At 46.2% G+C, this 19,575-nt stretch overlaps 1 protein-coding gene across 2 annotated transcripts in view; it reads right to left on the bottom strand.

The window, feature by feature from the left end:
• Window positions 1–19,575, bottom strand: part of SEMA5A (semaphorin 5A) — a 133,968-nt gene that overhangs the window by 15,324 nt on the left and 99,069 nt on the right. For both annotated transcript variants that reach the window (XM_083519101.1, XM_083519102.1), the window contains exons 11-16: window positions 18,171–18,378; window positions 16,837–16,954; window positions 14,782–14,963; window positions 14,336–14,479; window positions 10,425–10,572; window positions 7,568–7,793 (exon numbers count right to left, since the gene is read on the bottom strand). In XM_083519101.1, coding sequence (XP_083375227.1) covers window positions 7,568–7,793; window positions 10,425–10,572; window positions 14,336–14,479; window positions 14,782–14,963; window positions 16,837–16,954; window positions 18,171–18,378 — 1,026 coding nt within the window. The remainder of the gene's footprint in view (window positions 1–7,567; window positions 7,794–10,424; window positions 10,573–14,335; window positions 14,480–14,781; window positions 14,964–16,836; window positions 16,955–18,170; window positions 18,379–19,575) is intronic.

The raw sequence follows: 19,575 nt of genomic DNA, 5'->3' as shown, positions 1-19,575 counted from the left end.
GATTGACTGATGCAGTGCTACCTCGAGTTACAAACGCTTCAGGTTACAAACTCCGCTAACCTGGAATAATTACCTTGAGTTGAGAACTTGCCCCAGGATGAGAACGGAAATAATGTGCCGGTGGCGCAGTGGCAGCAGCAAGAGGCCCATTAGCAAAAGAACGCCTCTAGTTAAGAACAGTTTCAGGTTAAGAACAGACCTCTGGAACAAATTAAGTTTGTAACTAGAGGTACCGCTGTAGATAGGAAACCATTTTTTATCACAGCCCTGTATACCTGTTTGCTTAGGGGCAAATCTCATTCCTCTCAGTAAGGTTAAAGGTAAAGGGACCCCTGACCATTAGGTCCAGTCGTGTCCGACTCTGGGGTTGTGCACTCATCTCGCTCTATAGGCCGAGGGAGCCGGCGTTTGTTCGCAGACAGCTTCTGGGTCATGTGGCCAGCATGACTAAGCCGCTTCTGGCAAACCAGAGCAGCGCATGGAAACGCCGTTTACCTTCCGGCTGGAGCAGTCCCTATTTATCTATTTGCACATGACGTGCTTTCAAACTGCTAGGTTTGCAGGAATCATAGCTGTCAAGTGTCCCTTATTTGAAGGGACAGTCCCTTATTCCAGCGCCATGTCCCGCTGCTGTCCCTTATTGATGGATGTCCCTTAAATGTCCCTTAAATGATGTCCCTTAAATTTCAAAGGAAGCAGCTCCTCTCCCTCCCTCCCTGCCGGCCAGGGAGGAGGGAGGCTCCAACTGTGTTGCTTGGCTGTGTTGCTCACCCAATAAGAAGTCTAAGAACGACTGGAGGGTGGAGCTTGCATGCCTTGTGTGTGGCTAGTTAATGCAAGCTGAGGGGTTTTTTGAATGCTGGACGTCATTTTGTTGCACGTGCTGCTGCAAACTTTGCAGTGCAAAGCCAGGCCGGGGAGCCATCTTAGGTTGAGGCTGCATAGGCCTTGTGGTGCATGTGATTCAGATTCTATTCAGTTGAACCTCTGGTTACAAAGTTGGTTGGACAGTGTTCTCGAAGCTACCAGCATGAGTTTGACCAGACTGCAGTAGGACAGGAAGACTGGATTGCCTGGAACAGGTGAGGCTGCAGGTCCCTTATTTTGGCTGCTGGTCCCTTATTTTCAAGGCTGCTGGTCCCTTATTTTCAAGGCTGCTGACAGCTATGGCAGGAGTAAGGTTACTCCTATGTAAGTGTGCACAGAATTGCAGCCTTATGTATCAGATCAACCCCCCCCCCAAACCTCTCTGAATGTATCTGTGGTCTGTACAGCGACATCCCTCCGTCTCATAGGAAACTCCCCCAGGGCCAGACTTAGGGTAGCACAGGTGGTTCCCCCACACAGGGTGCCAAGCTGAGGGGGTGCAAAATTGGGAAGATCCATTTGAGGGTGCCAAATTTTTGTACAAGGTGTCGTATTACGAAAGATAATCAAAGTTCCCACATGACACTTCCCAAAACTGGGCCTCTGAGAAACAAGAGGGAGGTACTGTGTTGTTCAAGGAAACACCAAGAGTTGCAGAAGTCAACGTGTTTAAAGGAAAAGGACCCTAAAGATGCAACCCAAGAGTCCAGCAGGGACTGAGCTTGCTTCCTGGACACAGAATGCTGACCGGACAAGGAGAACAAGGGCCTGGCTGGCTGACAGGAAACCTGAACAAGATCAGTCCACAGCATTAGCCTTTTGTTGCAGGCCCCAGGTGTGTGGACATTCACATATAGCAGATAAGAGATGTTCTAAGTATCTCATGAACTTTATCTCAATAATCCGTACAAAAAATCAGCAAGGTAGGCCAATAGTATTTCTCCATATTGTAAATGCTGGACGAAAAGAGTAGCTAGACTGAGACCACCTAGTGAGTTAATGACAGAGGCAAGATTTGAATCTTGGGTTTCTTGGCTCAGTCTCCTAACCTGAACACTGGTTCTTTTTTGCTCTCTTCCTTCAATCTTAGAACTACTTTCATTTGCAGACTCTCAACCGTTGCAATTACCAGGCCATTTTTAATTAAGAAAAAAATCAAAGTTAAGGGAGACAATGATAAAAGCCTTTGGATATTTGGGATGCTGCCAGAAAAAGGAGCGCCTGCTGTTGTTGTCTCCTGGCCCAGAGTCAAGGATGAGCTGGAGTAATGGACAAGTTGTAACAACATAAGTTTGGTGGAGCCTTAGGAAATGCTGCACAATGGCTACAATGTTGCTGCAGTGAAAGATCTGTCCCTGGGAGATTGTTTAAAAATGGGGCAGGAAGGCACTGAGATGAAGAATGTGGCAAGAAATGGCATTTCAAAGCAGCCATATTTCCGCCTTGTACTTAAGCACTAGGTGAGAAGGAATTCCATGTGGGCAAGAGGACAGAGTGGAAGCGCTCTGTCCTCCTCTGGGCTCAGCTAAGAAACCCAAAGGACTGTCAGAGAAGGAAAGTCCCCTTCTCTGGGCTCCTTTTGGCAACCTATTTATTGAGCATTCATTCTTATTTACTTGCACAAAGCTTTTGCAGAGGTCATATTATAGCGAACATTCATTCTGATTTGTTTGCAAGGAAGTTAAGACGACAATGAGCCGCCATCCTGCGCTGCTCACACGGCGGTTATACATCTTCCCATTAATCATTCGTTCATTCCACACTTTTCAATGCCTGTTCCGAGCAGCAAAAGGGTGCCACAGAGAGTGCAAACCTATATTTCCCAGAATGTGCTTGGATTCATCCCACAAAATAGTGACAGTCTTGAATGGCCCTCTGTTTGCACGCTGCTATACTATATTCTGAATTTTGCTTCACAGACACATCACGCTTCCATTTTCACCAGAAATTCACCTGCCTACCTCTACACACATGCAAACAAGAATCAGAGAGCAAGGGAGCTCTAGCCAACACCTGCATGTGCTGTGGCAAGCTGCACTACAGCAATAAAAAACTGAGGGAAAACAGTGAGGATAGACTAAGCCCATGCACTTCACCTGTCTCAGTCTTTGGCTTTTAATAGCACAAAAAAGTACTACAGCTGTGGCTGATTTCAAAGGAGGGTTTGGTTGAGGGATAACCTGGCTGAATTGCAACTGGCAGTATTGCCACAGTTTCCAAAATGGAAACTACACCAATGCAATTCTGGGCTGCATCAATAGGAGTATAGCATCTAGATCAAGGGAAGTAATAGTGCCACTGTATTCTGCTCTGGTCAGACCTCACCTGGAGTACTGTGTCCAGTTCTGGGCACCACAATTCAAGAAGGACACTGACAAACTGGAACGTGTCCAGAGGAGGGCAACCAAAATGGTCAAAGGCCTGGAAACGATGCCTTATGAGGAACGGCTAAGGGAGCTGGGCATGTTTAGCCTGGAGAAGAGGAGGTTAAGGGGTGATATGATAGCCATGTTCAAATATAGAAAAGGATGTCACATAGAGGAGGGAGAAAGGTTGTTTTCTGCTGCTCCAGAGAAGCGGACACGGAGCAATGGATCCAAACTACAAGAAAGAAGATTCCACCTAAACATTAGGAAGAACTTCCTGACAGTAAGAGCTGTTTGACAGTGGAATTTGCTGCCAAGGAGTGTGGTGGAGTCTCCTACTTTGGAGGTCTTTAAGCAGAGGCTTGACAACCATATGTCAGGAGTGCTCTGATGGTGTTTCCTGCTTGGCAGGGGGTTGGACTCGATGGCCCTTGTGGTCTCTTCCAACTCTTCTATGATTCTATGATTCTACACATTATCTCAGGTTCCCAAACTGAAGGGGAAGCTTGAAATCAGTGGTTGGGGGGCAAAGGGTGATTATTCTTCCTCTCTCCAATCTTCCCAGCTGTTATTTAATATTTTGCCATCCAGCAGGAGATATGTGATTTTTAAACTCCAGGCAAGGAGCATTGGTGACTCTCCTAGAAATCTTTTTTAAAAGGTAGACTTCATGAAGCTAAGATTAGGTGAACACATGACATGCAGCTGACAAGCTACCAAAATATTGGACTGGAACTAGGTACCAAATGCTATTTTGCAGGGATTTGTGGTGGGTGAAGCAGCATGTGAAAGAATGGGCTGCACACTCATCAAAGGAAAGGATGATATAAAAAACGGGGGAACTGCCAACTTTTTAGAGGTTAAGATACAAGTTCAAACCAATCTCAGACTTGACAGCTGGGCAGACAGTATTAAGATGAAACCTATTAAGGGAAAATATAAAGTATTACTCACAGGGAGCAAAAATCAAATGCATGAGATGGGACATAACTGGAAAAACTTTTAAGTTTGCCAAGAGGGGTTTGGGATAAATAATGAATTACCAGGAGGCTGATGTTGTGGCAAAAATGGAATATGCCTCTTTAACTGGGAAGCACCATCATCTCTGAATTCTGAGAAATTTCAATACGATTCTATGAAGTACTGGCAAATTGGCACACAATGTAAAGTTCTGGGTGCCACAACAGAAAGAAGCAGAAAAAACATTGAAAAAATGCCCCGTTCAGATGAGAGCAATGAAGATGATTAAGGGGGGGAAATCTAGACTGAAAATTGTAAGAATGAAATCAGAAGCCTGGTTATATTTAGCTGCAAGGAAGGAGACTGAAAGTTGAGAGGTTTCAAATATGTAAAAGATGTCAGGAAATGAGGAAGAGCTATAGCTTTCTACCAGTTTCAATGTTAGGAAAAATGTCCCAATGATAAGAGCTGTTCAGCAATCAATCCAGCTACCTGGGAAGGTTAGAGAATCTTCTGTGAGATTTCCAAGGAGAGGCTGAGCAGGCACGGAGGCTTCCAGTGCATGAGATATTGCATTACGGAAGGAGGCTGGGGAAAGGAAGGCACCAGATTCTGCCCAAAGTTCCTACCGTATATCACCACACTTTGGGACATGGTCTCCCCTGCAGCAGCATGTTCTCCTTTGCCACAGAAAGGAACGGCAGTGCGCGCGGGAGAGATGTATGTGCCACAGGAGTCAATAGCTAATTTACTTTCTTAATCCAAGAGCACAATGTCAAAGGGGAGCCACTAGAGATGGGCAAATTCTGCCACACTACTGATACTGGAATCATCAGTATCTGACAGAGGCAGTACGTTTGATCCTCACCTGAACTTTGTCCTTGAGAACAGCATGTGGTCCCTTAATCAGGATGCGCAGTAACAGATTTCCTGCAGTAGCAGGAAAGGTCTCAGCTGATGACCTTTGAGGACCCTTTTATGCCTAGGGACCCAATTCAGGCTGATGGCAAAGTTGGTGACTTCTTGGGGCGGGGGAGGTTGCTCCTGGACTGATGATATTATTGGACGCACCTCATTATGATCTTCCACAAAGCGTGTCCTGCTTTTGCCCACTGTGGCAATAGGTGCTTTGCTAGTGGTTCCATCAGTACCAACAAAACCAAGGTCACCTCCAGCCATAGCAATGGCAAGAAACCTAAGATTCTGGGACTTCCGGGGTGGCGCCACCGGCAATGGCGGACTCCCTCTGAACTGGAGGGACTAGCTCCGTGGGAAACGGGTCTTCTCCGCTACGGCGAAGCGGGGACCCTTTTAAAAATCACAGGCAGATGAAGCCTGTGACCATGGGACTCGGCGGGCACCTTTAGCGCCCCCCCAACCCACTAAGGAACCCACTAACGGGCTCCGAAGTGAAGAGGGGGAAGTGGCGCGGTGCTGTGAGTCAACTGCTATTTCCGTGGAGCGAAGCCGCATGGCCGTTGCCAGAGAGCACTGCCTTTTTCCTGGGACAATTTGGACTTTAAAATAAGCACCCGTGAGCACTTAGACTTTGAATAATTGGACATCAAATAAGGATTAGTGAGCAGGAAAGAATTGGATTTTAAAAACCTAATCTAATTTGGTACGGAACGGGAAGGTCTAAACAGGAAGTCAGCCTTCCGTTCATTTGTAAACAGAATAAAGCAAAGACAATTTAAACTAGAGCTCAGAAAATTGCTTTTAAAAGATTGGATTTCACCATTTAAAATTGTGGAACCCCCCTTCGACAGCAGGAGAAGGGGGGATCTTTTTGGACTGTTTAAAGTGACTTTAAAGTAAAGTATCTTTCCTCCGTCCTGATCCTGGAGCGGGGTGTCAGGACTGACGTTTCAAGTTCATTGACCAAAGACAAGTGTTTTTGACAGATAGCTAAAAGAAGAGAAACATAGGGATTCCACTGTTCCCTTTCGCATTTCAAAGGAATATATATGGACAAAGTATCTTAAAAAGGGAAACTTTGTCACAAGAACAAATAGAAGTTTTCCCCCTAGAGGGAGTCTGTGAAACTGTAACTAACTCCAGGGAGCCGGCAGCTGTTACAGATTACAACCGTGGGAACAGGCATCTGACCTTGCAGGACAATGTATTCAGAAGCTTTGTTGTGTGCTCTCTATAAAACAAATGCCCTACTGGAACAATTACATAAGAAGGTGAATTGGATGGCGACTTTTTGAACAGGCAGTGGGAAATTTTGAACAGACAGTGGGAAAATATGTGGAGCCCACTCAGGAATTAAATCAGGAGTGTGTCTTGACAGAACAGGCCCAACAGGAATATGATTTTTCGGATTTGACAAATGAACTTGGAAAAAGCCAGATTTGGAAAGGAAAAGTTTGGTTTTGCTTGGAAATGGGGGGCTGGATTGACCCCCCTATGATGGGTTGTTTGGACTTTTCAAATATGGCAATGGGCCGTGAGATGTTTGGGACTGTGGGGGCTCTTAATTTTGGAGGGTCTTTGAAACATGCTTTTAAATACTACATGGAACTCAGTGTTGAAAAGGGGCTGATCTGTCGAGAAGGGTTAAAAACATTGTCAAGCTGGAGCTACCACGAGCAGGAGACAAGGGAAAATACAGTTACAAATATGAAGAAGAGCCGCGGAAGGGACATGGAAGAGACTTGAGGGCCTCGGATATAAGGTTGCCAGGTTAATGGGCTAGATCGACGGGATAATAAGGACTGACAAAACCCGGAACCAGGAGGAAGGGACACTGGATGAAGATTGGATTTGTTTGTATCTCTTTTCTCTACCATTAGAACTGTTTTATAAAATTGATGAATGTTAGAAAAATGTTGGAATGAAATTACTTGGCTTTAGCAAAGATGTTTAAAGAATTATGAAAGAATATTATGGTTATGAGAAGTTGGTAAGGATAAGATTTAAGTTTTAAGCTTTAAGGTTTATTTTATTATAGAAAGATAAGATTAAAACAGTTTAGGGTAATGCAATGACAGAATATTATGAAACATGGAATGGATTTGCTGGGATAATTAATAACTAGGATACAAAGAAAGGGAGGAGGAGGAGGTCTAAGAAAGAAGGCAATGACAGTTAAGGATCTGAAAATAATGAATTTGTTTTTAAATGTTTTTAACGGTTTGTGATGTATTTTTGTATTTTTCTTTTTTTTCTGTCACTTTTTCTTATTTTGAATTTTTATTCATATGGTGGGAAGGGGTTTGGTTTTTTTTCTACTTTGTCAACTATTTTTATTTTGTACTTTCTTCTGCTTCTATTTTATTTTTTATTTTTTGTAACATTTTGAAAATTTCAATAAATATTTTTTTTTTTTTAAAAAGAAACCTAAGATTCTGATGCAAATGGCTGCTTACCATCTGTTGAGCATCCAGTGGTCCCGTCGCTGGAACAGTAACGCATTTCAATCCTCTGCCTTCCCACGTCTAAGAAACTTGCATCAGGCAGCCGTGCCTTGCAGGTGTATCGGAATCGTTGTTCATAGTGCCCCCCGTTGTCGGAGATGTTCACCGGAGTCCATGGGGTCCAAGGAGTTGTCTTTTTCAACTCTGGGCAGGGGCTGGTGTTGCAGCCCTGATACTCCTGAAGGAAAGGGGTTGATTACTTCTATTTAGTGTCTAGCATGGCCCACAAACACCTTGAAACTTTGCATACACTCTCTGGGCCAAAGGGGTTTAGAAACTATAATTGTTTAAACATGGAAATTAAGGTTATTTGGGTGCTCCTATACTCCCAATGCCTGCATTAATAAAGCACAACCTTACTATAATATTCATTATGAGACAAACCCAAGAACTAGACTGTAGGATTCCGAGGCAGCAGCTGCTACTTTTGATGATTTTTAGTTGGTTTATTTCTTTATTGGATTTTGTTGTTGGTGGTGCTCCCAGAATAGCTATTAGAATTTTTCTTGGCACCTGTCTGTCTCGAGGGACAACGGAGTGCATCCCCAGTGTGTGTGTGTGTGTGTGTGTGTGTGTGTCAAATCACAGCACCTGCTGTGGCTGCAGAAACTGGTAACTCATAACTGTTGCCTCCTGTGTTGTTTTTGCTGCATTACCAGCACTGAAGTGACCTCCCTGGGGTGCAAGACTGGGCAGTGTATATGAAAGTTCTGGGCTGCCCAGACGACAAGACCCTTCTCTTGGCCTCACCGATGTGGTCCAAAGGAAAGCAGAGCAAGATGTTTGGCCCCAGCTTGGCTGCAGGAATTGCCGGAAGGAGGCGTACAATACGCCATCCAACTGTCTTAGGGACTCCACTCTGAATTTGTGTAGGATTTACTCCTTAGTACTTTAGAATGTGTTTAGAATGCCTCTTACATAACAGAATGGCAGCGAGGCTCCGAAAGGTTGGCTGACTCTTTTCTAGATTCCCACCCCCAAAAAGAGTTGTTTTATTGGGAAACAATGGATGCCACATCTTTCGTAAGCTCAGCCTGCCCCAATCTGGTGCCCTCCAAATGTTGTGGACTACAGTTCTATCAGCTCAGGGTTCTGCTGGCTGGGACTGATGGGATTTGCAGTCCAAAACATCTGCAGGTCACCAGGTTGGCAAAGTCTGGCAAACCACTTTGTTCAAACCAGAAGCCACTGAACCACTCACATTTTACTACAAAGTCTTTTCATTTTTAGGGCCTCGGGTTAATGCTGCTCAGCACATAATCTCTGGCTTTTCCTTCTAAATATACAGTTAGCACGAACAAGCTATAACACAGCTTCAAACGAGAGTCATAATTACAGCAGCTAAAAAGAGAAGCATTTCCCCCCTTCTACCCTGTGCACTGCCATTGACTTTTCATGGGTAAATGCCAAATCACACCCTTCAATATAAAAAGCCACTGCAGGTCAACACAGGTCTTTGCTTGCGCTGTCTTATGACATTGTGCACTCGCTCTCTCCGACCTTTTTTTTTTAAAACCATTTGGAATTAAAGGTTCTCCAAGGAAGATCAAAGTAACCCATTCCACTCTGAAGACTGAAAGGGCACCATTCCAGAAGCCTGAATCTGCCATTCCCAGAGGCCACTGAGAAGAAGCGAGGGGATCGGGAGCAGGAGACACAGGATGATCTCAGTTTTATTTATTTAATTTATGGGTCACACTTTAGTAAAACTACGAGGAAAACATGCAAGTGAAACAACAATGAAAACAAGGACACAGAGTAGATCAACACAGCAGTGAAACTCAACAGAGCAGATCAAACAAACATTAAATCCAGCTTGCATCACATGCTAGAATGCCTGGACAAATGAAAACATCTTTCCCTTGGGCTTGAATGACGTCACGGTTGGCACCAGTTGAGCCTCCCTAAGGAGGGCATTCCAGAAGCAGGGGGCCATGACCAAAAAGTCCTTCTCCTTGGTAATCACCCAGCTCGCCTCAGGTGCAAAACAGAGTCGGTGCCGAGGTCTCAGGCCACTCCAGATCTTAGAGGGAAGCGTCAGGGCTTTGTGTTGTGCCCTGAAATGGACACGCAGCTACCAGCATTGTTTAAGAGCAGGTTTTGAATCATCAGTCCCAGTTAGTAATCCAGGCTGCATTCCTTGCCCTCACTCCCCTCCAGTGGGGGAGTCACTGGAGCAACCACAGCCCAGCTGTTAATCGTGGCTGCTATGGAGGGTGGTGCTGCGGAGAATGACCAGGCCAAATCAATGCCAGATCCTGGCTGATACAGTGATCAGCTCTAGGTTGGTCCCAGTGCCTCACTCAACAGCCAGGAGATCAGCTTAAGAGCCATGGGATCCTGGGCCAGCTCAGCCCCAACCCTCCTCCCCACCCTGGATAACCCCAGCATGTGTCCCTCCTACACATCTCTGCTCAATACACATACACCGTCCAAGACAAAGGAAGTTTGGGTTGTTCTGCCAGTTGCTGCATTGTGTACCAACTGAAGTTTCTAAGAAGTCTTCAAAGGCAGCCCAACAAGCAAGGAATTGCAGTAGTTTAACCCAAGAGGTTTCCACACCTGGTCAACACAGGCCAGGCTCTGACTGTCAGTATACATCTATCTATTTATCTATCTATATATCTGTATCTATAGGTAGGTTGGTTGGTAGGTAGGTAGGTAGATATTAGTTTTCACCATTACCAGTTTGTGTCAGTATCTCTGTCACAGCTTAGTATGCTACAAAATCACCTCATGAATACATATTAAGGTCATAAAAATATAAAATATGCATATACACATTTAGAGCAATTAATGTGTGACTCACCATGCTGCAGCCGGGGCAGTCAGGGCCATTCTCACAGGTTCTGTGGCGGGCCTGGATCCCACCTCCACACTGGGATGTACAACGTTCCCAGGCACCCCAGCCAGTCCAGAACATGTGTGGAGAGCACAGCAGGTGCTCATTGCAATACCTGTGAGAAGGGAAGCAAAAGAGAAAAGAAACCGTATACCTGGTCACAGCTATTTGCATTATTTAAGAACAGGGTTTAGTGTTTTCACTATCAAGAAGGTACACATACATTTCTGAAGACCAATGTGAAGCCGAATATGATTGTGGTCTTACCATAATATTTTGTGGTAATATATAGGACTGGTCTCTGCCTCAAAAAGGTTACATTCAGAATTTTGAAAAAAAGGGCAAGATGGAGGATGGGGAGACGCATTGTAACAATAAGGGATGCATGTGAACAAGTGTGAGTAAAAGAACCTACATACACACATGGTGGGACTGTCGTCTTTTGAGAAAACACTGTGTAGTTATTTTACATATTTTATGTGCCATAACAAGGAACTTATTACCACATGTACCAGTGGTACCTCGGGTTACATACGCTTCAGGTTACAGACCCAGAAATAGTGCTTCAGGTTAAGAACTTTGCTTCAGGATAAGAACAGAAATTGTGCGGCGGTGGCACGGGGGCAGCGGGAGGCCCCATTAGCTAAAGTGGTGCTTCAGGTTAAGAACAGTTTCAGGTTAAGAACGGACCTCCGGAACGAATTAAGTACGTAACCAGAGGTATCACTGTATTCCTGTCAGGATATATTCCAGAGACCGTGACCCATCTTGATTTAGTTAAATTTTTGCTGGTAGCAGCTAAGATCTGACTTGCTAGATTTTTGAAACATGCAAATAGACCAACAATTTTAAAGGTTGTCTGAGTTCTAGGCTATTGCGGCTATGGAAAAGAGGGAGTCTGTTCCGCTGTCCAACAGCTCTTACTGTCAGAAAGTTCCTTCTGATGTTTAGTCAGAATCTCCTGTCTTGTAACTTGAATCCATCGGTTCAAGCCCTACCCTTAAAGCAGGGGGAAACAAACTTGCTCCATTGTCTATGTGACAGCCCTTGAGATATTTGAAGATGGCTATCCTATCTCCTCTCAGTCTCCTCTTTACAGGCTAAACATACACAATTCCCTCCCCCGTTCCCCATAAGGCTTTTTTTTCCAGAACCTTTATCATCTGGATTGCACACGTTCCAGCTTGTCAAAATTGACTATGAAGGCCTTTTCAGTTGTGGATTTTTCAGCTGCCAAAGATTTTGCTGCTCCCCCCCCTGCTTTTTTCTATGTATTGTTGTTTGCTGTATGGCTTTTATTGTAAAGCATTGTTCTTTTCTCCTGGTGCTATGTTATGCTTTATTTTCTTATAGTTTTGTAAGTTGCTTAGATCCTTTTTCTGTAGCAACCAACTTATAAAAATTAATAACATGATACCTGTCAGATGCGGGTGGTGGTTGCTCGTGAGTAACCAGGCAGGACTCCAACCTGTCTTTTACAGGTTTTATTGGTGCAAACTATTTGCAGTGCAGAACCAACAAGTTCATGTCCGTCTCAGTCACTTGCAGGATCTGGGAGTGGCCTCTTCTGGCTTCTCCCCAACATAAGAACTTAGTCACCCCAAATCTCCACCTCCCCTCCTTGCGTTTCACCCCCCCCCCCCCGCGCAGGCTGGGCGATGGAAGTGGCGTGTCTGCCTCCTGGCCAGCCGGGCTAGGTGAGGCGCTGGGGCTCTCAGCAGCATCTTCCAGCCCCCTCCTCGCTTGGCTGCCCCCTTCCCTCTCTGCTCCACTGGAGGGGTGGCTTTCCCCACTGCTGGAGAGGAGCTGCTCCTCAGAAGCCTCATAGGCTCTCTGTATTCCCCTGCCTCCCTCCCCTGTTCCGAGGGCAGTCCCCTGACAATACCCAACCGAAAATTGCCCCATATCAAGCACTACACGTTCAAGGATATTGTCCCTACTGGCAGTTATGGAACTTCTCTCTCTCTCTCTCTCTCTCTCTCTCTCTCTCTCTCTCACACACACACACACACACACACACACACACACTCACACACAAGCACAGCAGACAACTGAAGCCCAGTACACGCACAGGACTCTCGACTGCAGTCAGAGAGTTTGTAAAAACTGCTTTGCTTTTAATAAAACAAAACGAGACATGAAGCCAACTTCACATTTTCCTCCCAGTCAGAATGAGCCACAGCACACATGTTAAATTGCTGCACCAAGCAGACAAGCCCCAGAAGCCTCCAAGTCTCATTGTGGGGGTGAATCTGCTGGAACGCAGGATTTTGAGCAAAGTCTGATTAATCCTCTTTCTGGAAGCATTTCAAGCTAGCAGGAAGTGCTTTTCCCCAGATGCTCTTCCCCTGTCTGTTAATTTCTTCTTTTCTCAGGACCCAGAGGGCTTATGTTTTGCAGCGATTCTGCAAAACAAGCAATGCAAGGGTTTTAGATCTGTGAAACTGGAGACCTCTGCACTGACCCTGCGTCTGGAAGTGATGAGGGCAAAAGTGAGAGGGTGACATGGAAAAATTGCCAGGCCAGTGACATGACCCTCGATGCATCGACTGAGGCCACAGTCAATCTCCCCAAAGATAGCAATTGCTATTTGAAGGTGTGGAAGGGAGAGGGGGAGGAGCGACAGATGATTAAAAACACGGCACACAAGCTGGCCCCTTCCCCCCAGCGACTCCAAACTCAAGCTTGTTTCCTGGAAAAGAATTCATTGTGCTCACACAGACTTCATATTTCCCTCCATAGAATGGGAACAGATGCTCGTTTTTATGGTGACTGAGCACCTCACAAATGCAACACCAGCACACTTACAGGGTTGGGGGCAGCAATACTGGCGGTATTTGGTGATGTAGCTTAGTAATAGTTATGATGAGGCAAAAGGAATTAACTACAGCAATTATCTCCATGTTGCTTAGGGACTCACGCGTCTCAGGGCTGGGAGAAGGCTGGCAGTGACCTACTCCCTTGCCACACCATTTACTTGCATGAGCAGTTTTTGCTTCTTTCACAGCGTTCTGGCTAGTTGCATTCTGCTTTTTATTCCACAGAACTTAGAAGATACCATCAAAGATAAAAGCCTGCTCTTTTCCACGCAGCCTGACCCTTGGCTCCCCTCCTTCTGAGAACTTAGCAAGAGTGGACAGCCTCCCCAAAGGGCAGCTCTTCCTCCATTATTACAGATCTTCCCTTGCAAAGCACATCTGCAAGGAAGCCTTGGGCGTGTTCTGGGTTGCTTCCCCTGAAAACAGAAGATTTTGCAATGCCCCGGATTTTTGTGTCAGATGTGCTGGGGTCCAGAAGCAGACAGGTCAAGTTGTAAAGAGTATCCTGACAGCAGGAAATTTTAAAACCTCTGCTTTAAAGTGTGATGGAGCCTGTGTGGTGGAAGCATGAGGAACCCCAGCTCTGCCAAGCTGGAAGAGGTGAGCTTTATTTAGCAATTAAAATACTTTTTAAGAATAGTCTGCTTTAATGTAACATAGATTGTTAGGCAGCTACAACCTTGAAAGCATTCTCTAGGGATTTACAGAGCCTTAGAATACTCAGTGGAGAAATCAAAAACCAGCTGGCTAACAATCCAGTGCAGAGATCATACACTTTCCCCTGAATTGCAGGTTTCGAAGGCAGTCCTGTGCCAGGCTAAAGGCACTGCAGGGAGAGGCAGAACTATGTGACAATGCTGATTTGGGGAGATCCCACCTAAGTGAAAACTGCAACTGAATTCCCCCCCCCCCCCAGTAACAATAAGGATGCTACAAGCAGAAATAGCAGAAATTGGAGGAGCAAAGGCTGATTGACACAAAGGAGGAGAAATGAAAGAGGTTGATAGAATCAAGGAGACACCTAAAGGTTAAGTCAATGACGAGGAGAAAGCAGCTTACCTTTCTTCCCGGTTCTGTCCCACACACACCCGGCCTCCGTGCCGAGGGCTTGGGTTGGTGCAAGAGCGCTGGCGGACTTGGAAGCCTATCCCACAGGAAGTGCTGCAAGGGGACCAGGATGTCCACGGAGTCCAGCCTCCATTTCTAGAAGAACAAGGGAGCAGAACTCTGAACCTACGTGGGAAACAGCTGTTTGGAAGGGATTGTGGAAATCTGGACTGAGGGGAAAGGACAGGCAAGGAAAGAGTTAAGCACCCCTTTCTCCCACTACTCCAGTGATCTTTTCTTTTAAAAATTGCATCCTATACACGTCCATAGTTGACATTTTAAGGTTTATACCTAAAAGATCCTACATTTACACCTAAAACATGTATGGAGTGGCCCAAAGTGCGACATCAATGCCCATTTGCAGAAAAGTTCCCCACCCTCCTCTTTCTTTGGCTCACCTGGAGCAGTTGGCCACTTCTAGACTTGGCCCTTCACACTGCCGCCCTCCGCATTTTGGAACTGGGCTGTCACACAAGCGTCTTCTGCAGAGGCAAAAGCCCACACTGGAGCCGTCCACGTGGGAGCAAGACTTCCACTCTGACCAGGCTCCAAAATGGCCATCCACAGTCAGATTCCTTACCTGGAAAGCAAAAGGCAAAAAGACAAGCTCTGGTTGCCATAGTTAAGGTAATAATCACAGCAGTCATGGAGCTCAGCTCTTGCTGATTTATACTGCTTTCATATGCTTGAATATTTCTCATTAAAAAAACAAAAAACACTTCTGCATTTCAAAAATTAGCATGCCTGGGGGAAAGGGCTTTATTTCCCTGATGTGACAGCTTTCCATACGCAGGGAGTTTTTGCATATTGGGGAAATTTAAAGACACGGGACTTCCTCACTTTCATTATGAAGTGATACAGTCCTATGAGGACTGTACTATGATGCGATTATGCCGGCAATGTGTGTCAATCGCTGTCATTTTACCATTTCCTCAAAATTCTAGACCAAAAGGCTTTCTCCATCTTTTCTACAAAAGGGGAAATTATCTCATTGCACACAAGACATTTTTCATTATGCATGTTGAGTATTTTTGCCTCTTCAAGACCCAACATGTACAACTGGAGCTGCTGGATCATGGCCACAGTGTGCCCAGAACGTATTACCAGCTGTCTCACATACCAGCTGTCTCTTAGCAGAGGCAGCCAGGGTTCATCAAGCCATTCAACACCCCGAACAGCTGTGCGATATGCAGCAATCTGCAGATACTATGATTGTGTATCAAAAAGACTGGCTTCCTGCTGCCATCAACATTACCTTAGGTTCTTCGGGGAAATTGTTCAGTTCACAGTTTTGCAATTCAGTTCATACATATAGACCAGAAATAAATTGAAGTAGATACTCGGTGCATTGAGTTGAAACACAGTCTTAAAAATAAATAGGCTGAACGTAGACAGCCATTTTAAGTGTTGTGGAAGTTGTTTCAATACACAATCTCTACCTTAAAAACCAAACACCTTGGAAGGCAGTGAATGCATGTCAGAAACCCTTCAACCACCCAACAGCATTAGTCTGGACTCAACAAACCTATCAGGCAGATCACCAGGAGCAAGTGTGACATTACCAAGTCCCATGAGCAAGTTAAACAAGGCTGGGAGCAACAGGCTCAAGAGTCATAGAATCATAGAATCATAGAATCATAGAGTTGGAAGAGACCACAAGGGCCATCGAGTCCAACCCCCTGCCAAGCAGGAAACACCATCAGAGCACTCCTGATATGGTTGTCAAGCCTCTGCTTAAAGACCTCCAAAGAAGGAGACTCCACCAGACCTCCAAAGAAGGAGACTCCAGCCTTCCTCCCATTTGCCTAGCCTGGCATTCCTGCCTCTCCAACCACAGCCCTCCGGGGCCAGCTTACAGCATCACTTGTCACTGGGCCCCATGGGAGGCTTCTTGGTAGTCTTCCTCCTTATCAACCTCTCCTGTCACTGAGCCCCTTCTCCTCGGACTCGGGCCCGCCTACCTAACTTGCTAGATTTTGACTGCTTAGCCCCCTGCTTCCTGTCTGAACTCTTTTGCCTCAAGACCCCCTTCTTCCCACTCTGCTCCAAACCTGCATTTCCCTGAGTGCCCTGCAGCACAGCCTTGGATTCCTTCCCACTTCCTGCCAACAGCACACATCTCTTGGGATGTCCCAATCCCCGTGCCAGGCTTCCGCAGCCAGCCTGACGTTCCACTTCTCTGCAACAACTGCAATTGCCAGCATCCTACAGCTGCAACAGACGGATCTTCTCTTGTTATGCATGTGACACTGTTGGTGGGTAACTTAATGACTCAGACATACAAATCATGCTGTGTAACAGCTTGCAGAGGAAAGAAGAAAGGTTCAGCCTGCAGCTCAGATCAGAGAGACAAGAAGGCTTGAACTGACATTATTTGTGCATAATCACTTCCTTGACCCAAATGCTCAGACTTACTTGGACTCAGGGAAAAGAAGAATCTGAATTGAACTTACTGGGCACAATGAGATGCTTTGCTCCCACTGACTCATACTCAAGCTTTCTTCCAGTGGTGTGCACTTCTTGAGCACCAGGTCCCAGCCGCAGTAAGGATCCTGGGATCCGACACATGCGCTGGAAACACAAACCCAAAACATCAGACTGCAGTATAATCGTGTACCAGGAAGGGCTTCAAGTGGATCCACGCTCAAGAAGGGGCACAGAGGACATGTCAACCTGGGAAGGGAGCCCATCTAGGAGAAGGAAAACTCTGATCCTAAATCTCTGCTGCCTTGTGACTATATTCATTCATGAGAAAGGCTTTGGGAGTAGACCCTGAGGAAAAACCTGTACCACCTGCCTTGTGGGACACATTAAGGAGAAGAAAAGGCTCAGGAGTGAACCCTGCACAAATCCAGAGTGGAGTCCCGAAGGCAGCTGGGTGGCGCCTTGTCCACCCCCTTCCGGCAACTCCTGCTGCCAAGCTGGGGCCAAGCCTTTTGCTCTGCTTCCGTCTGGACATCAGCAAGGCTGAGAGGGGGTCTTGTCATCTGGGCAGCCCAGGACCTTCATACATGCTGCCCAGCCTTGCCCCCCTGAGGTCACTTCAGTGCTGCTAACACAGCAGTTTGACTTTACCCTGGGACTTTACTCCATTGTCCCTCGAGACAGATGGATACCAACAACCTGTGCTTGAGAAAGAGCTGCTGTTTCTAGCAAAAGACCTATCACACGTGACAAGTAGGGCAGAGTAGGAGGGAGAATTCTAGCCCTTCCCCAACTCTCCTCCCCATTCATCAGAGAGGTCTCAGAGGTTGAATTTCCCTACAGATAATCTCCATTTGTTGGAGCAATTAATAGTTTTCTGGAGATGTTCTACTTTGTCCCAAAAGGAAAAGCACTGTAGATTATATTACTGAGATTAGATAATTATTAAACCCTTTAATTGGAATATTAAACAACTAAAGCTTCAGCTGATTAATTGATAGGAGGCTATTTTGGATGGGTGCAATGGACCCCAACTGTCCTTGAGCACATGTGCAAACCAGAGAAACTGTGGCAACCATGCACAGACCACAACGACATGCACATACCACACCACTTTCTCCTCAGCTAGCAGAAGTCTTGAATTTTTGTTTTTTTCCAAAACTCTTTATTTTATGGGGGTTGATCTTCATAGATAATGCATCTTGGAGGAACCCCAACCCCCATTCAATTAATAGATTAAGTGGAAGTTGAATGATCAACTAAAATTCTTTAGGATTTGGCTGGTGGCCCCAACAGTAATGCGCTTTTACAAATCCCTGATACCTTTGAATTCTGCACTTCTCACAGTCAGCCAGCCAGATACCTGTGTGTTTTGTAAAACAGACATCTCTTCAGTGGGATCTTCACCACACTTCTCTGAAGGCCCACATACAGAGAACTCTGGCTGTGTAAAATCTGCAGACTCCTGATGGGCTCCCACTGCTTCTTTGGGAATATGTCAATCTCCTCCAGCAAGCAGCTGCTCGATGTTTGATTAACTGGAGCAAGTACTTTCTTAATAGTGCCATGATCTGTAACGGCAGGAGAAGGGAGTTATTTGTGAAAACAATGATGCAAGTAGAGGATGCATGCATTCCTTGCAACTCAAAGGAGACCTACGTTGCATGAAACCGACTGATACTGAATTGGCCAAATGGCCCACTTGCAAGGTGTTGTGTAATCTGACTGGAAACAGCTCTCCAGGATTTGGACTTTTAGGCAGATTTCACTCCCAGTTCTGCGGCTTTCCGGTGCTAATTTAAGATGGATGGAGATGATGGGAGCCATAATCCAACAACATCTGGGGATCCAAGGTTGAAGAACACTGTTTCAGGTGATCTAGCAGCGAATTATTGAATCCTCACATATGCAATAATTGCTGCGCTGCCCAGGAGTGTAACTGTGCTCCAGAGCACTGATTGGCAACTAGTTTCAACCCAGGGCCTCTTAGAAGAAGGGATGGGCAATGGCTGACCAGGGTACTGCCCCAACTGGATAACCAGTAAATCTCACTCCTATGGCCACTATTCAATCCTTATTCTCCTCTTGCCCCAGGCTTCCAGTTGCTGATCCATGGGGTGGTGAACCTGCAGCACGGGTGCCACAAGTGATACTGGTATCACAGAATTGTAGAGTTCCAACTATAGAGTTGGAAGGGACCCTGAGGGTCATCTAGTCCAACCCTCTGCAATACAGGAATCTTTTGCCCAATGTGGGGCTGGAATCCATGACCCTGAGATGAAGAGTCTTTTGCCCCAGTGGCTGAGCTATCCTGGCTGTGACAGAATCAGAGCTGCACTTCTGCCTGCCTCTCCTGATGGATGCTCTCTAGATCAGTGTTTCCCAAACGTTTTTGGGCAACGGCACACCTGTTTACCGGAAAAAATCTCGCGGCACACCACCATTAAAGCCCCGCCCCCGTGACGTCATTCGGGGAGCCGGCGGCCCGGGCCTGAGCTGGAAGGAGAGGCAGTGCTTTTCGGCACAAGGCAATCGGCCTGGAATTGTTTCCCGCGTGCTGCGAAAGGGAACAGCTGCGGTCGCGCGAACCCCCCGGCGCTGGGAGGGGAAAGGGCGGAGTCGCAGAGCACCAGCTGGCCGAGCGGTTGCGCGCAGCGTTGCGCTTTTGGAGAGCGTGCGGCTGCTGCTAGGGGATCCGGGGACGTGAGCAGGCCTGGCCCGACCCGGGTTGAAGGAGGACAAGCCGGCAGCGCGCCAAGTGAGTTCGG

The sequence above is a fragment of the Podarcis liolepis genome, assembly GCF_965112155.1.
Source record: "Podarcis liolepis genome assembly, chromosome: 8".
Classification (NCBI taxonomy): Eukaryota; Metazoa; Chordata; class Lepidosauria; order Squamata; family Lacertidae; genus Podarcis; species Podarcis liolepis.
The sequence above is the reverse complement of the archived record's forward strand: the minus strand, read 5'-3'. Positions and strand labels throughout refer to the sequence as shown.